The following is a 21516-nucleotide window of genomic DNA, read 5'->3' on the forward strand; positions in this document are numbered from 1 at the left end:
TCAGGCTAGAAGTGGCAAGAGGGAGCTTTGTAGGCAGAAGGGACTGGGGCCTATCAAAAGTGACTTATAGGACCTCTGAAACTGGCTTCAAAGCTGGGGTGTCGGGGGGGGGTGGCGACTGGTGGCGGAAAAAAAGAAGCTGGGGTGTCTGCCATGGGAGGGCCATGTCTGAGATGCAATGGGTGGGTACAGTTACTGACTTGGGTCTCTATGAGCATGGGGGTAGAGTGGGTGGGGTAAGGGGCCATGGGAGGATCAGTATGATTAGATTCCAGGGGTGTGTCTGGTTCCCACAGTAGCAACAACCATCACCTCTATTGTCAGCATAGTCCAAAGTGCCACCTGGGGGCTGTAGAGATGGCTCAGCGGTTAAGAGTACTTCCTGTATAAGCATGAGAGCCTGAGGATGCCTAAAGAAGCATAAGTTTGATTCCCAGGACCCACAAAAATCTGGGCATGGCCATGTGTGTCTGAAACCTCAGTCCCCTAAAGGAGCAGAGACTACATCCTCATTAGAGTTCAAGCTCCAGGATCAGTAAGCTTCCAGATCAAGTAAGAATGAGTGGGAGAGTTATGGAGCTGGATACCCTATGTGCCCTTCAGCAGCTGAGTGGATGCTGGCAAAGGGAAATACCTGGGCAGTGTTGGGCCCGTGAATCCTCTTTGCAGCTTAGTTTCCTCACTTAAGCAAGCTTCTAAGGTCACTTCCATGGCTGACGCCTGAAGACCTGCTGGGGTGTTGGCAAGTCCCACAGCCTTTGCTCCAGCCTCAGCTCTGCTAGAGATCTTTGGCAAGTCATTTATGCCTCTGCTCTCAGATGAGTAAATCTGGGGACCTGCCCAGTCCTCTGAATGAGACCACCCTCGTGCAAACATGCAAGCTGTAGGTCTCTGCAACGCACTGCCTGCTGATAGGCGGGGTGAGGGGCGAGGTGGAGGTGGAGGTAGGGGTGGGTGAGGCTGAAAGACCTGATGGTTAGTGGCCTTGTCATTGAGGGCGTGGCAAGATCCTCTGGGCTGTTCTGTACCTCCACAGCTTGCTGTGTCCACCACTGAGACTCCCTTCTAACAACTCCTGCCAAGGGAACACGTCCTTCTTTTAAGGCCTTCTGTGGCATGGACTACTCACCTGCAGGCCAAATGAGGGCATCCAAGGACCTCTGGACAGACCTGCATGCAGCAAATGTCCAGCTGTGAGCTCTTGCTGCCAGGACTGGCTGCCTGTCTCGGCTCTTTCTCTACACTGCCTAGTGCCAGGTACAGAGGGCTCTACGAAAGATCTTCTAAGCAAAGGACTGAGCAGGTGGAAGGCCCTGTCCTCTAGGGCTAAGTGCCCCCAACTGCTTCCTCCCACCCCCAGAACTGTCTCATGGCAGGATCCAAGGCCTGCATGAAAATGGCCAGAGGCTGAGAACCAAAATAGCTGGAATTCCAATGTCAGTTTGCACTGGCTCCTGATAGCACCAAGTGTGGGGCTACCAGCCTTCCTTCCCAACCTGGTCTCTGTAGGGCAGACCCAAGCGAGAAACCACATACCTCACACAGCCAGCAAAGGTGGAACATGTCTCAAGCAGCCAGGGCCCAGGCTATCAGAGCTCTGCTCGTGGGTGAGGTGATTAATGCCAGCGTATTGTTACCTGGTTGGGAGCTGGACTGGTCATGGGACAGTGACACTCTGGGAGGCACTTCCCCCACGCTTTCTCTCTTCAAGGGCAGGTGGCTGAGGTGAGACCACCCCCTGGCCAATGGGGAGTGGTGATCTATTGGTTCTAGACCAACACGCAAAACTAACCCCTCCGTTCCCAGCTCCCTGGGGTGGAGAACAGTCACCCATACAATAGTCCTGGTGATTAGATCAAACAAGACAGGCACAGCAAACCAGACCCTGGACACAGTATTCTTATCCAAGATCCTGGCTGCCACTGCTGTGCTTCTCCCCAGGGCTCTCAGGAGGTGCGGCTGATCCAGCCGGGGCGTACTAAGAGCAAAGTGGGGCTGAGTCCACACATAGGGATCCGTGGACAGTAAGAGAAGTGCCCACAGTGACTTTTCACATATGACTGTTGCTTGGGAGCAGGTCGCCACTATAGTGCATAGGCGAGGACAGAGGTATTGTGAAGGCCACAGGCCAGGGAGGAAACTGGGTTCCCATTGTACCACAGCAGCAGAGCCACCTGAATGACAAGCCTATTGCCATGGGAGTTGAGCCAAGGTGCTGTCCTTACCCCTGGGGTCCCAATTTAGAGAACGGCCCACAGCAGGGACTCATCTGTAAGCTAGCACTTGCTAACAGGGGGCATTGAACAGAAAACTGAGGAATGGATAATGCAGGATTTACTGGGGTCACTCTTTAGCACATGGTTCTAGTATACTTAGGCACCCCTTTGGTGCCTCAGCCCTGGCATGTCTCAGTACTTAGCAGGATGCTCTCTGCAGGGAGAATAGTGCTGGAGTCCCTTTGGGCTAGTCCCAGATGACAGGGATACTAGGAGGAATGATTTCCCCGAGGATCCCAGAGAGTGACAGCCAGCACTGACAGTGACCCGGCCGGCAGCAGGCCATCTGGGTCTGCAGGGAAGGCTGGCCACGGGACAGGGAGTCTCCCAGCTGATGTCACTGTTTCCCTTTCCCTCATCTCTTGTGCTCAGAACAGTGCCATTCCCTTGTTTGCAAGGCTACCTCTGCCAGGGTGGCAGGGAGCAGGGGTGGGCAGCCAGCCGTGTGCGCTCCCTCCACTGTCTCCTCACCCAATTATGGCTTCTCTGATTCTGGCTGCCTCCAGCCCAGCTGCTGTTTAGCACAACCAAATTTTCCTTCACTATTGTAACCAACTCTTTAAGCCACCAGGGCTGTTGGCCAACAATGAAGCATGCAGCCACTAACAACTTGGACCAAAGCGACGTGCCTATTTTCTGTGCCCTCAGTATGCTCTCAGTTGGTAGAGTGGTGACATCTTCCTGTCAGCGGGTACTCCAGTTACTAGTTAAACCCCCCCCAACCCCTCAGCGATGAGATGTTTACTCCCTTGAAGCAGATTTAGTGACCTCACTTTTTTTTTTTTTTTTTAAAGCTCAGGATGACCTGAAACTCACTCTGTAGCCCCAGGCTGGCCTTGAACTCAGGGCAATCCTGAGTGCTGGGATTAAAGGCACATGCCATTATGCCCAACCTTTTTTTCCCCTTCCCCTGAGGTAGGGTCTCACTCTTGCCCAGGCTGACCTGGAATTCACTATGTAGTCTCAGACTCGCCTTGAACTCATAGTGGTCCTCCTACCTCTGCCTCCTGAATCCTGGGATTAAAGGTGTGAACCACCATGCCAAGCTTCCAACTTTCTTTTGAGACAGGGTCTCATGGAGCCCAGGATGGCCTTGCACTTAGTCAAGCCTGGCCTCAAACTCCTGGTTTATGTAGTGCTAGGAACTGAACCCAGCTTTGTGCGTGTTAGGTAAGCACACTACCAACTGAGCTATAGTCCTAGCCCAAGTTGGAATTTTTGGTCACTTGTTAGAAACCTTACCTTTTTTCAGAGTTAGATTGGCTGGTGTCTCCTGGCCACATCTACTTTCTCTGCTCCCAGAGCCTCTACCCTTCTCCGCTTCTATCTACTGCCCTGTTCCATGTTTAACACTGTGTCAATGCCCTCTCAGGGTACAGCCCAGCACATCAGGTGAGGCCGGTCTTCAGCAAAGGACAAACCAAGCCCCCCTTCCCTGGCTGCACTGAGACTATCTTGCTAGCATGGGTGCAAGTCCTTCTGACTAAGGTGCCTGCAAACCTGCTTTCTACCACATGCCTATGGTGACAACTGGAGCCGACGGGAAGCCAGGCAGAGGGCTTTACTGTTCCTCAGTGGTCTGGCTGTAGGACCTGAGTTTATAACCCAATTATGTCACTGGATTTCTGTGTCCTTGACCAATCCCTCCTTCCTCTGGCCTCAATTTTCCTGTCTATGAAATAGGTTTTAGAAGACCCCTTGGATCCCATCTGGCAATAGCACTGAATGTTGGGAGTACTCAACCAAATCCCCCTTTTACTTCTGAATCTGCTTATTTTGAATGACATCAGCTTCACGGGGCACAAAGACCTAGTCTACGAAGCAACCACAGTGACATAGCAGAGTGATTCTTCCTAGCTTTTCAGTGTTCCTCCAGGCTCTGAGAGGCACAGGAAGAGCAGACCTGCTCACATGACCAAGCATAGGAAAGGGTCCTCATAGTAGCCACAGGGCACCAATATGGCCATAGGGATGCTCCCTAGCCGCCCATACCAGCTCTATGCCCTCTATGAGCCTCAGTTTCCTACCGTGCAGCGCAGGAACAATATATTCCTCAACAAAGGAGTGTAGTGAAGTTTAAGATGGGTTAGATGTACCAGGAGCCCGGTACAGGCCTGGGCTCGCTGCACATAGGACAGCAGTTTCTGTCTAGTGACTATACATTTGTGAAGAAGGCCTTTTCTCCCTGAGAAGGCAGCAGTGGCCACTAAAACAACTCCTCTGTGTCCTTAGAGAGCAATATTGAATTAAAAAACCACAGCTGGAAATAATGCGCACAGGCAAGATTCCCAGAGGTACTGTGGCCTTTCTGCTATAGAGCAGAGGCAAGCACACTATGCTGGGTAGCAGGCTGGTCGGGGGCGCAAGGTACTCACTTCAGGGAGAGGGAGTAGTCATGTTTACTGGTCTGGCTGTTCCGGACAAGGTAGCTACACTCCTTGCAGAGTCTCAGCAGGTTCTCAGCGTCTCCTCTGGTGATAGCTCCATGATACCATCTGGTGAGAGGTCAGAATACTGGTCAGAGCTGAGCAGGGGCAGGGCTTCCCAGCCAGACACCCCACTGGCAAGCCCCAGTGCCCTTACAGGGCAGCTGCTGGCTCTAGCCTCCTGTGACAGGGCAGGTGTCATTTGTCTTTTTGTTCAGTGGCTGCTTTCTGAGTGAGTGCCTGCCGCACACCAGTGCCTGAGAGAGAAGAGTGAAAGAAACCTAGAATCTTCTGTCATGCTCCATGCACAGAGTCCAACACCACACAGTCAGTGGCCAAAATAGCGTGCCCTGTAGTGACGGGGCCATGATGAGGTGAGGCCGGGCTACGTACACCTCAGTACAGACCTGCAGGTGAGGAGCAAGGAAGCCACAAAGGACAGCGGCTGGAAGGAGCTACTGTGGCAGAGGGCAGCACAACCAGCTCATAGGCCTGAGAAAGACATCTGGACAGGGTGCCAGAAGGAGCCAGCGTGACCAGTAAAAGGCAGCAGGGGTAGGGGTGGGAAAACAAAGACAGGCAGTGTAGCCCGAGGGGTCCTGTGGTGGGCCAGAGTGTTTCTTGGAACTACATGGAAGCCCAGTGTGCTGACAGGATGCCACTGACTCCAAGACCCAGGGGAGGCAAAGAGAAGCTTCTCTACTCAGCACAGGGATAACTAAAACATGCTTCTGCTCGATGGAGTTGGCACTGGCTGGCACGTGAGAATCCTGGCATCCTGCTCCTGGACACTGTGCTCATCAAAGAAGAAGGCAGAGGCACAGGCCACAGGGTGGAATAGAAACAGCACTGTCTTTCATGACTGGGAAAGCAGGAGGTGCAGTCTCAGAGGGATGATAAAGGCCTTCACTGCCTGGAAGAAGGTTCCCCAAGACCTTCTGTGTTTCTGCTAGGGCCTGGGAGAGCTGTGTAGTGTTAAGACACAGAGCCGGGGGAAGCAGGACCTGGGGCAGGTAAATGGTTGTGGCACATCCTACCCACAGAGGGCTGGCCACAGACCCTGGCTGAACTTGGCTCTCTACCAGGTTTAGGTAAGCCTTCTTGGAAAATGGGGGTAAACGGAATGGCCCACAGCAAACACTGTACAGAGCTTGCATGAGGTGAGCGCATGCAGATGGCAGCCACCCACAGGACGATGGCTAGCAGATCCCCTGGAGGACGCTCCTGGCTCCTATAGTCCTCGGGCTGTTCAGTCTGATTCCAGCTGACAGGGACACGTCTCCGATGAGTGCCCTGGATACAGTGGCTCTGAGAACTCTGTGCCTGACTCTATGCTGGTCACTGTGTGCTTCCTGCCACTGGCATGGCAGTGGCCCCTGCCCCCCACGCTGGCAGCAGCAACCGCAGAAATGAAGGCTGGAGAGAGAGTGCCGAGTGCCTCGCACAATGGGTACGCAATGAGTGCAGAGGCAGCTGTAGAAGTGGGTCTTTGGGGAGGAACCCCATGCCATGTAGAGAGGGGACGGCAGGGGCAGGGGAGCTGTGGACGCAGATCTACCTTTCTTTCTACTGCTCCACAGAAACAGACTGAAAGGTGCACAGGCTACTGTTGTGAGAACATACTTCCAGAGCCTTAGAGGTATGCCTTAGAGAGGACACATGGCTATCGTGGAGAGAAAGTGAGACAGTCAGAAATAAGTAGTAACAGATCTAGTGAGACCGTCCTCATGAGAGCTGGCCTCTGTGACACACTGCCAGGGAGCCTACAAAAGTGTTTTATTAGGAACACAACTTGCAGGTCCTCAGGGACAGCCAGAAAGGGATCTCCAGGGAAGAGCTGCCTGCTGCCGGGCCTTCCAGAGCACAGCGGCAGACGCAGCTCCTCTCAGCTAGAGGGCAGCCAGAGAAAGACCTGCTGGGGCCTGGCTATGGGTAAGCCCTGATGGTAAACAGGATAAGCTGCCAGTGCCTTTCCCACCTACTCCAAGACAGGGAGAGGAGGAGGGGCCTCGGGTGGAGGATCAAAGGACCGAGGGGCAAAGGGCACCAGGTCGGGAGCCAGGCCGCCAGCTGACAGTCTGTCAGCAAGAGGCTATAGAAAGACAGGTTGGCTTGGGTGGTCCTGTGGGCATGGGGCCAACTACTATTGGGTCTGAGCAGGTGGCTACCCTGGGATGTGCTGGACCCTGTGGGGCTGGCCAGGCAGGTCAGAACCAGGACCAGCGAGACTCAGCCACTGCCATTCATCCCACCCTATAGCCACTCACAACATCCTTGACCTCACTGGGCCAACAGGGAGGGGGAGACTCAACAAAGAGACACAGGAAAGCATTCCAGATAAGAACAAGAGTTCCACAAGAATGCCAGGGTGTCTACTTTAGAATGAATGGCCCTGGCAGAGAGGACACTTGGCTTGTGAACCTGTATGACCAAAAGGAGCCGGCCTAGTGAGAAGCCAAAAAGAACGTCTTTCTGCAGAGCAAACAGCAAATGTGAAGATCCTGGGATAGGAAAATGCCCGGACTGTCTATCAGTGAGACTGGCCTGAGCACTGGTGTGTGTGTGTGGGGGGGGGGGGGCAGGGCAGAGCAGATCAGGATGAAAGGAGAATAAGGCAGAGTCCAGCTACCCGAGGCATGAGGGCCAAGGGGGGAGTCTCGTTTCATCCTAAGCACCCTGGGGAAGGAAGAGTGCTATACAGTGATGTTACTTCATAGAAGATCAGAAAGAAGCGGGAGACAAGCAAGGGGCTGCAAGGAGTTGGCCATGGAGCATGGGGAAATGCAAGAACTCTGGCAGTATTCTGAAGAACTTCAGCCAATGCTGGTCTAAGGCTAAAGAAGAAATCAGAGTCGTAGCTCAGTCGGTAGAGGGATTGCCAGCATGCACAAAGCTCTGGGGTTTGATCCTCAGCACCTCATAAACCAAGTGTGGTGGTGAACGCTTGTCATCCCAACACTTGGGTGGTTGATGTCAAAAGGCCATGAGTTCAAAGTCATCCTTGGCTACATCATAAGGAGTTTAAGGCTAACTAACATAGGCTACACAAGAACTAGTCTCAAAAAAAAAAAAAAAAGAAAAGAAAAGAAGAACAAAGATAAGGGGATACTGTTGAAGGAGACATGGGAGATGGAGAAGGAGCAAGGTTAGAGGTGACCAGGAGCCCATTTCTGTACATGTTACCTCTGTAATGCTGGAGAGGCAGCTGCATATGGGAGTGAAGAGTTCTGAAAGAGGTGTGGGCCAGTGCCATAGCCCCATGAATCATCCCAAGAACCCAAGACACCTGAGGGACAGCTTGTAGTTAGACACCAAGCCTTGCTTGCCAAGACCATCCTGCAGGACAGAGAGAGGCCAGGAGCCAGCAAGCAGTCAGAGCACATGGCCAGGGAGGCAGGATAAGAACAGAGCCCAGTGAGAGGACCGAAGTACCAGCAGCTCTTTGGGGATTTTCTTCATTCAGCCCTCAGCCATTTACCGAGGAGCCACCACATGCCAGACACTGGTTCTAAGCCACGGTGGTACAGGGACTATCAGACAAGTACCTGTATCCACAAAACTTCCAACAGGCTCAACAGCTGGAGAGAGTAATGGCATTATTTTATCCACTTACTTGACAAAGTTCGTGATAAGAACACAGAACAGACTATACTGGTGATGACGGCACAGGACGAGGGGGTGGGAAAGCGAGGTGGTCCTCCCTGTACTACCTAAGCAGGGCTCTCATGTGATAGTGTAGGGCTTCTGGAAAGGCTAAGCCTGGGGAGAGGAGATGGTGGGGAGGGAAAGCCAGGTACACCTCTGGACTTGGCAGAGCACCAGGTCTTTAGCCGTGGGGACAGGAATTTTTGTTTATTTTGGGGTAAGGTCTTACTCTAGCCCAGGCTGATGTACTCTAAAGTTTCCAGCTGGCCTCAAGCTTACACTGATCCTTCTACCTTTACCTATTGAGTGCTGGGGTTAAAGGTGTGTGCTACCATGCCTGACCTGTTGGTAGGAATAGGAAAGAAAGGGTGCTCAGCCTGGTCAAGAGCTAGAGAGGGGTGGGCCAGGCCCTGACAGGTTAGAGTAGACTGGATGACTGCTGGTCGGGGTGCACACAGAATAGATTCCAGGCAGTTCTGGGTCATAATCATACTCTGCTGGTTAACATTTGTGCAGTTTGATCAGAAATAAGCAATGCAGTGCAATTTGTGGGATTCCAAGAGCTGATTAACAAGGGCTGGTGCTTCCCTAGCAGCTCCGTGTGGCAAAAGTGGCCACCGCAAAGGAGGTGGTAGCCTCTTGACAGCACATGCTTCCAAAGGCAGTATATGACATCATTTGGAAAACCCTGCGTCTTGCTTGCCAAGTGAGCCTTTCCTGTGGGGGATGCACTGCCTGCTGACAAGACTAGAATTCCCCAGGCCAAGACAGAGCGCACACCACATACACAAGGAAGGTTCAGGAGTAGCTAATCCCTTGCCTTATGAAACCCCCGCTTTATGCTGGGCATGTGCTTGGTGGAGAGAAATGAAGTATGAGAGAAGGGGGAAGGAAAGAGTGAGATCTAGGTCATGAGTCAGGGCCCCAATTTTCCCATCTGTGCAGTGAGGGATAAGAGCCCCTTTCACTACACACTTGCCAAGTAGATGTCATACCGAAGGTAGCTGCTTTATTAAGTTCCCAGAGACTCGCTCGGGTCTCGGTACTGACACAGTGAGAAAACAGAAAATCAGTCTAAGCAATGGTGGGCTAAGGAGCTGGGACTCTGTTGCAGAGGCAAAGGGAGCTGCAGAAGGTTCAGAGCAAGTCATGGACTGGCACACAACTGAGGCGCTGCCAGAGCGGGAGGTGAGCCTCATGGGCAAGGTGTGGTCACTGACTGGAGAAAGGGACCTAGAAAATGTGACCCAGGAATGTAAAGGACTGACCAGTTAGTACAAGCGGATGTAGAGCAGAAACCACACCATAGCAAGGACAGAGCTCTAGCTTACATCAAGGGAGCTTTCATTTCTATGTAGTTCCTCAAGAACTTACGTGCTGCAAGATGAAATGAGAAAGCAGGATGCCTCCATCTGCCACCAAGGTTTAGGAGGGAGACATGGTGTGGATATGCAAAGGCTAGCCCTGAAGTTGCTAGACAACTGGAGCCTCCAGCCACGAGCCACAACAAGCCCCTTGGTAAACAACAGGCAGGTGGGACACCAAAGGCTCCTCCACAGGGAAGGGCTCTAGAGACAAAGTCCATACAGAGGCTGGCAACTGACTTCATATCACTGAGCTTACATTTGCTTTTCCAGTGGGACGGCAGGATCCACTCTCTCTCCCAGGATGCCACAAAACTCGGGGCTCCCGTGTTTGATGGGCTTGAAGCCGCCTCCGGGAGCGCGGAGCTGGCGCCGACGGTCCCGCGAAGGTGAGGGGGATGACTGCCGCTGTTTCTCGTTGCCGTTGAACTGGGCTGCAAGAAAGGAGGGTGTATGATTACCTAGAGCACAAGTGGCTCTTGGGGACATAGAGTAGGACAACATCCAACTGATCTAGCTGGAACTTTACAATAGACAAGAAGGAGAGTTTCAGGCAATGCTGGCTTTTGGTATGGTTTGAATGTTTCTCCAAAAGTTCTGTGTTAGAAATAATTTACTTTATTTGAGAGAGAGAAAATGGACACATCAGGACCTCCAGCCACTGCAAATGAACTCCAGATGCATGCACCACCTTGTGCATTTGGCTTATGTGGGTCATGGGGAATCGTACCTTGATCCTTTGGCTTTGCAGGCAAGCTGCTTAACCATTAAGCCATCCCTCCAGCCTTGTACTGGAATTTCATTGCTCAAAGCTGCGGTAGTGGGAGGGGGTGGTGAGGCAAGGCTTGGTGGGAGGTATTTGGGACATGGGGCGGTGCCTCATGAAAGGACCACTGAGTTCTCAAGCTGGTTCAGTTCTGAGAGAGCAGGCTGTTATAAACTGAGGTCACCTTCCTGATGTCTCTTCTGCAGCTACCTACTCACCCTTCTACTTCCTGCCATCAGCTGAAGCTACACGAGGCCTTTGCCAGTATCATGCCCTTGGACTCAGCCTCTAGGACTGAAAATCCAAACAATCCTTTTTCATTTTGTTGTGACAAAACTGGTTGGGCCAGCTTCCCAAAACAGGACACAGAGGTGCTGCCAAAGCCAGGCTGCACATGTGAGGAGCTGCTGTGTCTCCAGGCCACTGAGCGCTGCCCTGGGTCCCAGTGAGATTCTTCCCGCAATCCCCAGCAAGGAGGCAGAGCACTGCTGCAGGCCTTGCTGCTCTGTCCTCACGACATGGGAAACCTTCCACCCAGGGCAACACACTGGTCACTCATCTTCCCCTTTCTCCTCTGCCAACCCTGCCAAGCTCCACTTGTGCTCCTTCTCATTCAGATCCTTGCACGGCCTAGACACAGGCAAGGCCAGCACAGTGTTCTGGCATGGTGGAAGGAGCTCTTCCCCATGCCTCCCCTCCCCACCATAGGCCCATGGGAGCACCATTACCTCACAGGCTTTCAAAAGCAGGACCTGGAAAATACTCCATGAAAAGCAGAAGATAATGAGAGAAACTGGAGTTTCTAGAACGGTTCTAGAAACCAGCTAGCCTTACTCTGCAAATGCTCTCTCAGCGTGGGGGATAATAGGACACAAGTAGGGATGGTAGCACCCATCTTGTGAGGACTGCTAAGTCAGGTGGAGCACACTGACAGCGTAGCAGATGGCAGGCAGGCAGTCTGTGCGCAATGTTACAAATGCAGGTTTTTACTATGTCAGCTGAATGTAGACAAAGAGGCCCTTCACACTAGTGTCAAGTAACATAGTTCAGTCCTTCCTAGCCTGTCCATGGCCACCTGTGTGCGGTGGCTAAGTTACTCACCTTCTCTCAGGGCCTGAACTGTTGAAGAGACAAGTGAATATATTGGAAGGCTTGGTTCACACAGGGTGTCCAGTCAACAAGGCCTGGAACAATGTTCCAGGAAGCTAATCTGGCTGTGTCCCCTACTCTATCCTCAGCTGAGCCTCACAAAGGCAGAAAAGCTCCCCTTTGACCAGTGTACATGGAGGTGACAAGCTGTCTGTCCTTTGACCCCTAGATAGAGGGCAATGAGCACTCATGCTCATAGAAGGCAAGGGGAGCCTAAGCCATAATGACAGTGGGCTCTCCATGGCCCAAGGACTGTGACTGAACTTGTTCCCCACCTGTGGTGGTCTGAATGTAAAACATCCCCATAGCCTTGGAGTGCTTGTGATTAAGCTTCCTGCTTGCTCCCCACCTGGTGGAGCCTCTGGGAGGAAGGGCCTTGCTGGGGAGGTATGTTGCTAGGGCCGGTCTTGGGATTGGGTATTCAGGGCCATCTTGCACTTGCTTCCCACCTGCCCCACTGCAGATATGTGAAGTTGTAAGGCCGTTAAAACTTCCCTTCCAACCTGTTCATTTGAAATAACCTCTTCCCTCCTCTAAACTGCTCTGGCCCAGCAATGAGAAGCTAACTGCTATAGAAAATTGGCACAACCAGGTGTGGTGGCGCACGCCTTTAATCCCAGTACTTGGGAGGCAGAGGCAGGAGGATCACTGTGAGTTTGAGGCCAGCCTGAGACTACAGAGTGAGATCCAGGTCAGCCTGGGCTAGAGAGAGACCCTACCTCAAAAAACAACCATGTGGTCAAGGTCGTGGCTGTGATGACCATGACCATCTGGCTTTTGGTCTTTTGAAACTGGTTTGCAGGATTTGGTACTTTGGACTATAGAAGCCTTGCAGTGCTGTGAGCAGAGCTTGATGGGGCATCCTGTTAGGAACCTGAAGGACCTAAATACAGAGATAAATGTAGAATGTGACGGCTTGGATTATAAAGAGATTTCATAGAGGGGAGAAATGGATTTTTGTCAGAACTGGGTTACTGGCAGAAAGGATGGCTGCATTTTGCTTGTATCCTGAAAATCTGAACATAGCTGAGTTTAAAGATAAGAGACTGGTGTGTTTGATAAATTATAGAACAGAAATATTTAAAAAATGTAAAGTTGACACAAGAAATGTAAACAAATTTAAAGTCACAGGCACAGAGATTGGTTTTAGGTCACTCCAGCTTCAAGTGTTATAGAGATTACAACCATTAAAGATGGCCCCAGGGTTCTTCACTGAGACAATACAAAGATGCCTTGAGGGCAAAACATAATCCAACCCACTGAAGGCTCAAACTAGAATGTAAATTCCTTTTGTAATTTTTATTTATTTGATGGAGGGGGGCAGATAGAGAGAGAATGGGTATGATAGAGCCTCTAGCCACCACAAACTCCAGACATGTATGTGCCACCTTGTGCATCTGGCTTAAGTGGGTCCTGGGTCTTTTGGCTTTGCAGGCAAGTGCCTTAACCGTTAAACTATCTCTTCTAGCCCAAGAGTGCCAATTCTTTTGAAAGGAGGTGGCCTAAAGGAAGAATGCTGAAAGAGTAACTGCTTCCTCAAGATCAATCTTTTTTTTTTTTTTTGGTTTTTCGAGGTAGGGTCTCACTCTGGCTCAGGCTGACCTGGAATTCGCCATGGAGTCTCAGGGTGGCCTCGAACTCTCGGTGATCCTCCTACCTCTGCCTCCCGAGTGCTGGGATTAAAGGCGTGCGCCACCACGCCTGGCTCAAGATCAATCTTTATTCTATTCCCCTAACCTCATTAACAAACTTGGCTGTGTGGCCCACTTGGTTGTAGTTTTTTTCAAATTGTTATTTATTTATTTGAGAGCAACAGACAGAGAAAGAGGGAGATGAATAGAACGTTGCTTACGTGGGTTCTGGAGAACTGAGCTTTGAACCAAGGTCCTTAGGTTTCACAGGCAAGCGCTTAACCACTAAACCACCTCTCTAGCCCTGGTTGTAGTTTTTTTTTTTCAAGGTAGGGTCTCACCGTAGTCCAGGCTGACCTCAAACCCATAGCGATCCTCCTACCTCTGCCTCCCAAGTACTAGGATTAAAGGTGTATGTAGTTGTAGTTTTTGAAGCATTAGAAATGTAGGAAGGAGGGTTATGAAGTATAGCTGTTTCAAGAGCGAAACAGGGTTAAAATACCTGTATAGAGGCCCTCTAAGGCTACTGAATGGAGCTGTGAAGGTGAACCGTGAGTTGCAATGGGGACTGCAAAACTGTTGAGAAGGCAGGATTGTGGGATGGCTGCTGAAGAGAGCTGCTAGCTGTGGCTCACCGGAAAGCAAGCAGCACAGGCGAGCGGCATAAGCGGGTCCGTCAAGAATCAGAAAACTTCATCATGGGTCTGGCACCATGAGATGCCAGACATGGAGCTACAGATTTGATGCTTGCCCTACTCATTATTGAACTTGAGTTGGCCCACCCTCTCCTTGTCTGTCTTCTTTTTGCAATGAAAATATCTACTTTGTGCTGTTACATGTTAGAAGCATGTAACCTATTTTTGATTTTATAGGCTCACAAGTCAAAAGACTGTTTAGACTTCAGAAGAGACTTTGGACTTTTGAATGTTGTTGAGGTTAATAAAGACTATGGGGACTTTGGTTTGATTACAAAAAATATCCCCCCATAGCCTCAGGTGTTCCCCCCTTTCAGGTGTTTGTGATTAAACTTCTGACTAGCAGGGCCTCTGGAAGGTAGAGAGGAAGAGCCTTGCTACAGGACGTCTGTAGCTGGGGGTAGACTAGCCTACTGTCTGTTCAGAGCCAGTTTGCACTTGCTGCTCTCTGCAGATTCGTGAGCCATTGCCATGCTTTTCTCTGCCCTGTCGAAACTTCCCCTGTAAGCGGAAAGAAGCCCTTTCCTCCCATGACTTGCTTCTGGAAAGATGATTTGTCCTAGCAATAAGCAGCTAACTGCTACATCATGTTAGCCACTGAGTTATCCATTCCACCAGAGACCAGGGGACATTTCTGTCCCTCTGAGATTTAACTTTCCTATTAGCTACTACAGAAACTAGGAGGGGTGCTTTCTGTCCACTACTCTGTGCCTGGGCAGACCATACACAGCCAGCCTGTCTGCCCAGCAGTGAGGACTGGCAACTATAACCCTCCAAGAGTCATCTACAAATGCTGTGCACAGTTTTTGGCCAGGGTAACAGTGGTGAGCTGGGCCAGGCAAAATACCAAGTCAATATGTGAATAACTGGTGACAATTGAGAAGGTGGTTTTGTGGCAAGGAAGGGCCAGTTCTAGGCCCTGAAGTAGCCTGAGCTTGGAGGTTAGAGAGGAGGCAGGCAGGGCCACGAGGTTGTGTTTATTGAGTCGGGAGAGAATGTTTTGACATTTTAATGCTGAAGGCTTTAATCTAGCTCCCTCTTAACAGTGTAGTGTGGCTTTGCAGAAAAAAGATGGGTCTGTGGGAATCGGTACTTTGTACTCAATTATGCTGAGAACCTAAAACTGCTCTATAAAAGAATAAAGTTTATTAGTTAAAAGGGAGAGGGAGATGAATGGAGGGGGAGTGCAGGAGAAAGGGGGATAAGAGAAGATGGCATACTTTCACTTGCACACTGGAGGCTCGCTAGCCTTGCTCAGAGGGACAACTCAATTTGCAAAAGAGGGGGCACTCCTGAAGTCAAGTCCTGGCATTCACAGCACCACATACCTCCTACCACCTTCCCTGGTTTTCTTTCTGGGAGCCTGGATCCCTCACAGATCCCGGTAAACCTTGCAGCCTTCAAGGCCACTCTTCAGCTGTGTTCTTGGGTAGGGGAAGCAAGAGGTGAGCAGTCCTGACTTGAGCAGAGCCATCTGTGGGTGACAAGGGTGGGAACATGCACTGAGGCCGGGATGACAGGTAAAGGCCAAGTCACTGAGTCCTTTCTGCGTTGTGCACCTCTGACTGCTATAAGGGACCAAGGAAGGAAAGGAGGTGGTGAGGCTTCGCAGTGCTGGAGGGTGCAGGAGCCGCCAGCTGTGCGCCAGTCCACCCCCAGGAGGTGGCAGCGCAGCAGGACCCACGCAGGTACAGCGGGAGGCTGTGGTGAAGTTCTAGGTTTAGTTTTGTCACCGGCTCAGGAGAAGAGGCAAGATGAATAGCAAGTTATGCTTGGTCCTGGCACGGTGGGGCTAGACTGTCTGAAATCAGGACTCGGCGATGACAGCTAATATTAAATCCTCCAACAGGCAACCCAGGGCAGAGGGAGGGAAAAAAGTGTGGACCACAAAGGCTGGGGAGGAACCCAAGCTTTTGGTTCAATCTATGAAGCCAAGCCCTCTGACACCTGGTTGCCTCCCTGGCCTCCAATCTCATCAAGCTCTTCCTCTGACTCCATTACCCTTCTGAAGCTACCTCTTCCGGGAGCCATCCCAGAACTCCCTTAGTCAGGACACCCTCATCACCAGTTTCTCTGTCTGGCTCCTGAGAGCTGGGCCTGAGGCATAAATGTCTCCATGTTTACCCCAGTACCTTCAAGGTACCAAGACCTTGATGGACGACTAAATGAAGGGATTTAATGAGCTCCCATTTTGCTTTACTGGGAAAAAATACTGGTTTCTCTTACCAGATAAATTGGATAAAATCTAAGAACATCCCAGTTGACACTGTAATTCCCAACTGAATTAATTTATACATTCGCTGGCTCACTTAATAATGCAGCTATATATTTTAGCAAGAACAGGTGGTGATGAATGACAAGCTTAATTAGATAAATCATTCTATCTAAAACACAAATATATAAACTCCAAGTGCAATGATCCGGCAGCCAAAAGAAAAAGAAGAACAAAAGCCCCTAACTCAACTGCTTCCATCCCTTCTAATTAAGTTTCTCTTTAATCTGCAATTTAAAATGGCAATTCTTTTAATTTAGTGATTTTTCTGCAAAAGATAAAGATGCAATTTCTCAAAAGAGTATCTGCACTTATAGGGAAAATATGCTGTCCCGTGAGTTGTTCAAATGACAGAACCTAATGAGTTCCACCTATAGGCAATTAAAGAAGTCAGAATCCTTCAGGCAAGACTTCCAGGATGGGGACTTAACCCTGGTGTGGGGGAGAGGTGGTCTAATCAGTGTCATCACGTTCTGCCGGTTGTACTTTGGGACCACCCCAAATATCTACAAGAGTTCCAAGCCAGGGGACAGGGATCATCCCAAGATCTAGCCAGGAGCCCCGCCCACCAGTCCTTAAGTTTGGTCCCCACCACCAACAGAAGAGGTATTAGAGGCACTTAACTTCATAATGTTCCTGCCGCAGAGTAAAAAGTGAGCAAGAGCTCCTCCAGGGTCTTGAAGCTCAGGGGCAGGGCAAGACGATGAGGCCGGAGGGCCACATCCTGCCCAACCCTGCCTTCCTTCCCTGCAAGAGCAGCTGAGGATGGCGGGGGAAATAGCTCAGCTGGTAAAAAGCTTATCTCACAGCATGAGAACTTGAATTTATCCATATAACATGCCATGTAAAATGCCGGGCATGACACTGTAATCTCAGTGCCGGGGAGGTGGAGATGCAAGGACCCTTGGAGCTGGCTGGCCAGCCAGTCTAGGCTAACTGGTGAGCCCCAGGCCAAAGAGAGACCTTGCTGATTGAGATTCAGAGCACAGTAGCCAGTCTCCTTTCATAGGCAAGTAGCTAGGGACACAGGACAAAGAGCACAGAAAACGACCTGCACTACAAAATTCAAGTGGGGATTACAGAAGATGCAGCCTCAGAACAGTGGCATTCAGAATCTGGTCTATCTACCCTCAGATGGTCCTACAACAGTCTCACTCCATCTACCTGTGACCCCTTTTGATCATCCTCTAATGCTTCCAAATCAGCCAGAAGAGACCCTAAGCCTTTCTCTATGCCCACTTCAGCCTAAAGAAGCTGGGTTAAATTGTTGCCCATCTCCTAAATAATTTTAGGGTATTAACTCTTGAGTGGGGAGGGGATGTTGTAGGCAGGCAGACAGGAGGCTTAGAGGTCTCTAAAAGAAGAACCCACCTCTAAGAGGGGAAGGAATAGTTACCCCTTAGTGAGATAATGTTCTAGGCCCAAGAAGCCCCTCCCCTTGATGCAATTTCTCACAGACCCTCACTGTTTAACCTGTACACCTTGCTGAGTTCTAACTCGAAAAATGTAAATTTTCCTTGTCCTTTTCTTTTTCTTTTTTGGATGTTGGCAGAAATCCTAAGCATGCCTGCCTTGAGACTGCAGTTTTTCCACCTATATATTCTCTGTTCCAAACCCTGGGTCCAGTAATGCCATCCCTCTTTATTTGGGGGAAACCTTCCCATTCTCTCAGGTATTTTGTCTATATTTTTCCTAATAAAGTCTATTTTTGCCCTCCTCACCTTCTTGTCCAAGTTCCTTAAGCTGTCTTTGGTGTGTGACACAAATTTGAGAGCCTTAGCCACTGGAGTTCTGCCCATGTAGGCCAAGAAAGCCCTCATCACTCTTAAAATCTGCAACACTGTCCCAAAGAGATGGAACAGCATTCCTGAGGCTAACACTCGAGACTGTCCTCTGGTCTCTACATGCACACAGCCATACATGTGTGCCCTCACATGTATGAACACATGTACACCACATACATGTATACAAAAAGAAAACAAAACCACACCTGAGGGTGTGTCTTGCCTGGCACAATTACTCCCTGTGTGCCCTGTAGGCGCCAGCTTCTGTTCCCTCTGGCTCTGGCCCTTGCTACTGTGCCTGCTGCTCCAGGGGCACCTGTCCACTCTTCCCAGCCCCTGTAGGTGTTGTGTGAGACACTGAGGGGACAGGGTATCCCTCTGACCACTCTAATCCCTTGCCTGTTTCCAAACTCACCACACAGCTCAGCCTAGAGAGGGCCGGAGCTGTAGTAGAGTACTTGCTGAGAATTGTGTGAGGCCTTGGGGTACATTCCCAGCACAATAAAAGAAAAAAAAGGAAACTGCTGTTCACATGAAAGAGATGTGTTGCTTCAGGGTCTATCTTCTTTCTGACCACTGCTCAGAGCGGGCCTGGCCAGCAAGCAGCTTCCACAGCGTAGCTCTACTCAGCTTAAAACCATTACTGGCTCCCTAGCACCCTCGAACAAAGGCAAATTCCTCACCCTGATACTAGAGGTCTTCAGTGAGTCGGAGCCAGCCTGACCTTCCTTCCACACCTTCCACCTCACCCTTATGCTCTACTCACTAAGGATGGCTGGGCTACAAACCTACCTTTCGGCCTTGGCTTTGCCTGTGTCCAACCCTTGGAATCTCTTTCTTGCCTATCCTTCTGCAAATATCCTAGCTATCTGACAAACTGCAGTTTAAAGAACAACTCCTGGTCCAGCCTATGGCCCCAGGTAGAATTCCTTTCTCCTCTCAGCCCTAAGACCCTTGTCTATTCCACTGTTCAGTAACCACCTGTTACAAGAAGGCATGTAGCTACCTCCTGAGAACCAAGACACCTGCCTCAGTCTTCCTCCGTGGTTTAAGTATAAAATGTGCCACACAGCCTCATGTGTTGGAATACTTAACCCAGGTGGTGGTGACAGAGTCGTTGGGAGGCGGAGACACTCAAGAGGAGGTGTGTCACTGGGGTGGGCCTTAGGTCCACTTGCTGTGCTCACCTCATTCTCTACTTCTCCCCAGCAGATGTGAAGATGGGACACCCAGCTGTTTGCTCCTGCCACGCTTTCCCTGCCAGGATGAAACTTCCCCTCGTAACTAGGTGGAAATGAGCCTTGTCCTTCCATAAGCTGCTTGTGGTCAGGTGTTCTGTCCCAGCAATGAGAAAACCGCCACACCCTCGACATGCAGCTGGCTCCAGGAACGGCCCGTGGGCTGAGGCAACGCTGGCGAGTGTGGTGGCTCTGCATCACGAAAACAATGTGGGCCTGGATTTTATCCTCCCGTGCCACTGCTTTCTGTATGATGCTGGGCAGAACCGACACCATCTACATGATGAGAAGCTGTGGTGGTGGCTGGTATCAGATCACCTCTAAGTGGCTAATCCTTCCTTGTGGTCACATGTATGCACACAAGAATAAAGTAACCAGAAACCCACTTCCTTCTCCCAGAGTTTCCTAGTAGTGTGAAGTGGAAAGCCCCAAGGATGGGTCATCTTATTCTATTTTATTTTAATGTGGGGGGGGGGGAGAACAGCTAAGCCATCTCTCCAGCCCCTATTTTTTATATTTTAAGTTTATTACAGAGAGAAAGAGAAAGGGGGGAGGGAGGAGGGAAAATGGGCATACTAGGGCCTTTAGTGAATGGACTCCACATGCCTGCGCTACCATGTGCATCTGGCTTATGTGGGTACTGGGGAATCAAACCTGGGTCTTTAGGCTTTGCAGGCAAGTGCCCTAACCTCTAAGTCATCGCTCCAGCCCTTTTTTTTTTAACTTTTTATGGTTTTTTTGGTTTTTCGAGGTAGGGTCTCACTCTGGCCCAGGCTGACCTGGAATTCACTATGTAGTCTCAGGAGGTTGGCCTAGAACTCATGGCAATCCTCCTACCTCTGCCTCCTGAGTGCTGGGTTTAAAGTGCTGGTAGTACACCATGCCTGGCTTTTTAAAATGTTTTAAAAAAAATATTTAGTTAAAAATATTTTATTTATTTTTGTTTGTCTGTTTTTTCAAGGTAGGGTCTGGGATTAAAGGCTTACGTTAGTATGCCCACCTTTATTTATTTATTTGAGAGAAGGAGAGGCAAAGAGAGAGACAGAGACAGAGATGCGGGGGTGGGGAGCAGGCAGGTGAAGTGTGTCAGGGACTCCAGCCCCTGCAAACAAACTCCAAATGCATACATCCAGCTTTTTGTGAGTACTGGGGAACTGAACCTGAGTCCTTTGGCTTTGCTGGCAAGCGCCTTAACTGCTAAACCATCTTTACAGCCCTAAAAAATATTTACTTACTTGCAAGCCAAGACTGGAGAGAGAGACAGAGAGAGAATAGGCACATTAGGGCCATCACCTGCTGCAAATGAACTCTAGATACATATGCCACTTTGTATGTCTGGCTTCATGTGAGTACTAGGGAACCGAACCTGTGTTGTTAGGTTATTTTGTTCATTGATCAAGTCTTCAGTGCCAAGAACAGGGCCTAGTACACAGGAGATGCTCAGTATTTGTTGAAGGAATGAGGCTGCCCAGCTCTGCAGGGGTGTGACACATCATTTATCACTTGAGAAATGAAACTTGGGCTGGACTCTGTTCATGCTGTATTTAAAACTATTACAACATGGTTTGCTTAATTCTCACTTCATATTTCCTATGTAAAGGTGGATACCAGGAGGATGAGAAACACAGTTAATGCTATTAATATCCATATTATTACAAATGAGGCTTGGTGTGGCCAGGGAACTTGCTCCAGCTAACAGTTAAAGCTGCCATGCCAAGCTTGGGGCTGGCCTCCACTCTCTGCTCTCCAGCACAGGTCTGAGCCTCTCAGCAAAGGCCGCGAGGCTGCAGAGGAGAGTAAGACACTGCATGCAGAGCGACTTGAGAGCTCTCAGCAGCTCGTTCCCTTCAGCCTCTCCGTGGATGAGCCTGTAGTGAGTATGGGCCTGTTTGGCTCGGGGACTGTGCTGGGCCTCCTGATTGTTCACGGATCTTACCACTTTGACAATACAAGAGAGAGTCAAAAAGCCCCTTTCATGTACTGCTCAGCTTGCAGTCCTGTGTACTGGTGACAGCAGGTGGATGTTTCCAGGATGGGGACCAAGCACTGGTTTGGAAGGTGGACGACCTGTCTCTAAAATATATGAACACACACAAACACTTAAACATGACTCAAACTGCTTCCTTGAGCAGGCCTCTGTAATTTCAGTTGAGTAAATCTACATACTATGTCACCTGAGCCTCACCACACATGAACACATGGAAATTTCCATCTCACAGATGGACTGACGCCCACACAGGAGCGGCCCCTTCTGACCTCCAGTTCAGAGT

The 21516-nt window shown here is 50.2% G+C and overlaps 1 protein-coding gene across 1 annotated transcript in view; it reads right to left on the minus strand.

Moving 5' to 3' along the window:
- Shb (SH2 domain containing adaptor protein B) overlaps positions 1 to 21516 on the minus strand; it is a 134641-nt gene that overhangs the window by 20472 nt on the left and 92653 nt on the right. The window contains exons 4-5 of the mRNA XM_004658308.3: positions 9971 to 10145; positions 4652 to 4771 (exon numbers count right to left, since the gene is read on the minus strand). Coding sequence (XP_004658365.2) covers positions 4652 to 4771; positions 9971 to 10145 — 295 coding nt within the window. The remainder of the gene's footprint in view (positions 1 to 4651; positions 4772 to 9970; positions 10146 to 21516) is intronic.

The sequence above is a fragment of the Jaculus jaculus genome, chromosome 1, assembly GCF_020740685.1.
Source record: "Jaculus jaculus isolate mJacJac1 chromosome 1, mJacJac1.mat.Y.cur, whole genome shotgun sequence".
Classification (NCBI taxonomy): domain Eukaryota; kingdom Metazoa; phylum Chordata; class Mammalia; order Rodentia; family Dipodidae; genus Jaculus; species Jaculus jaculus.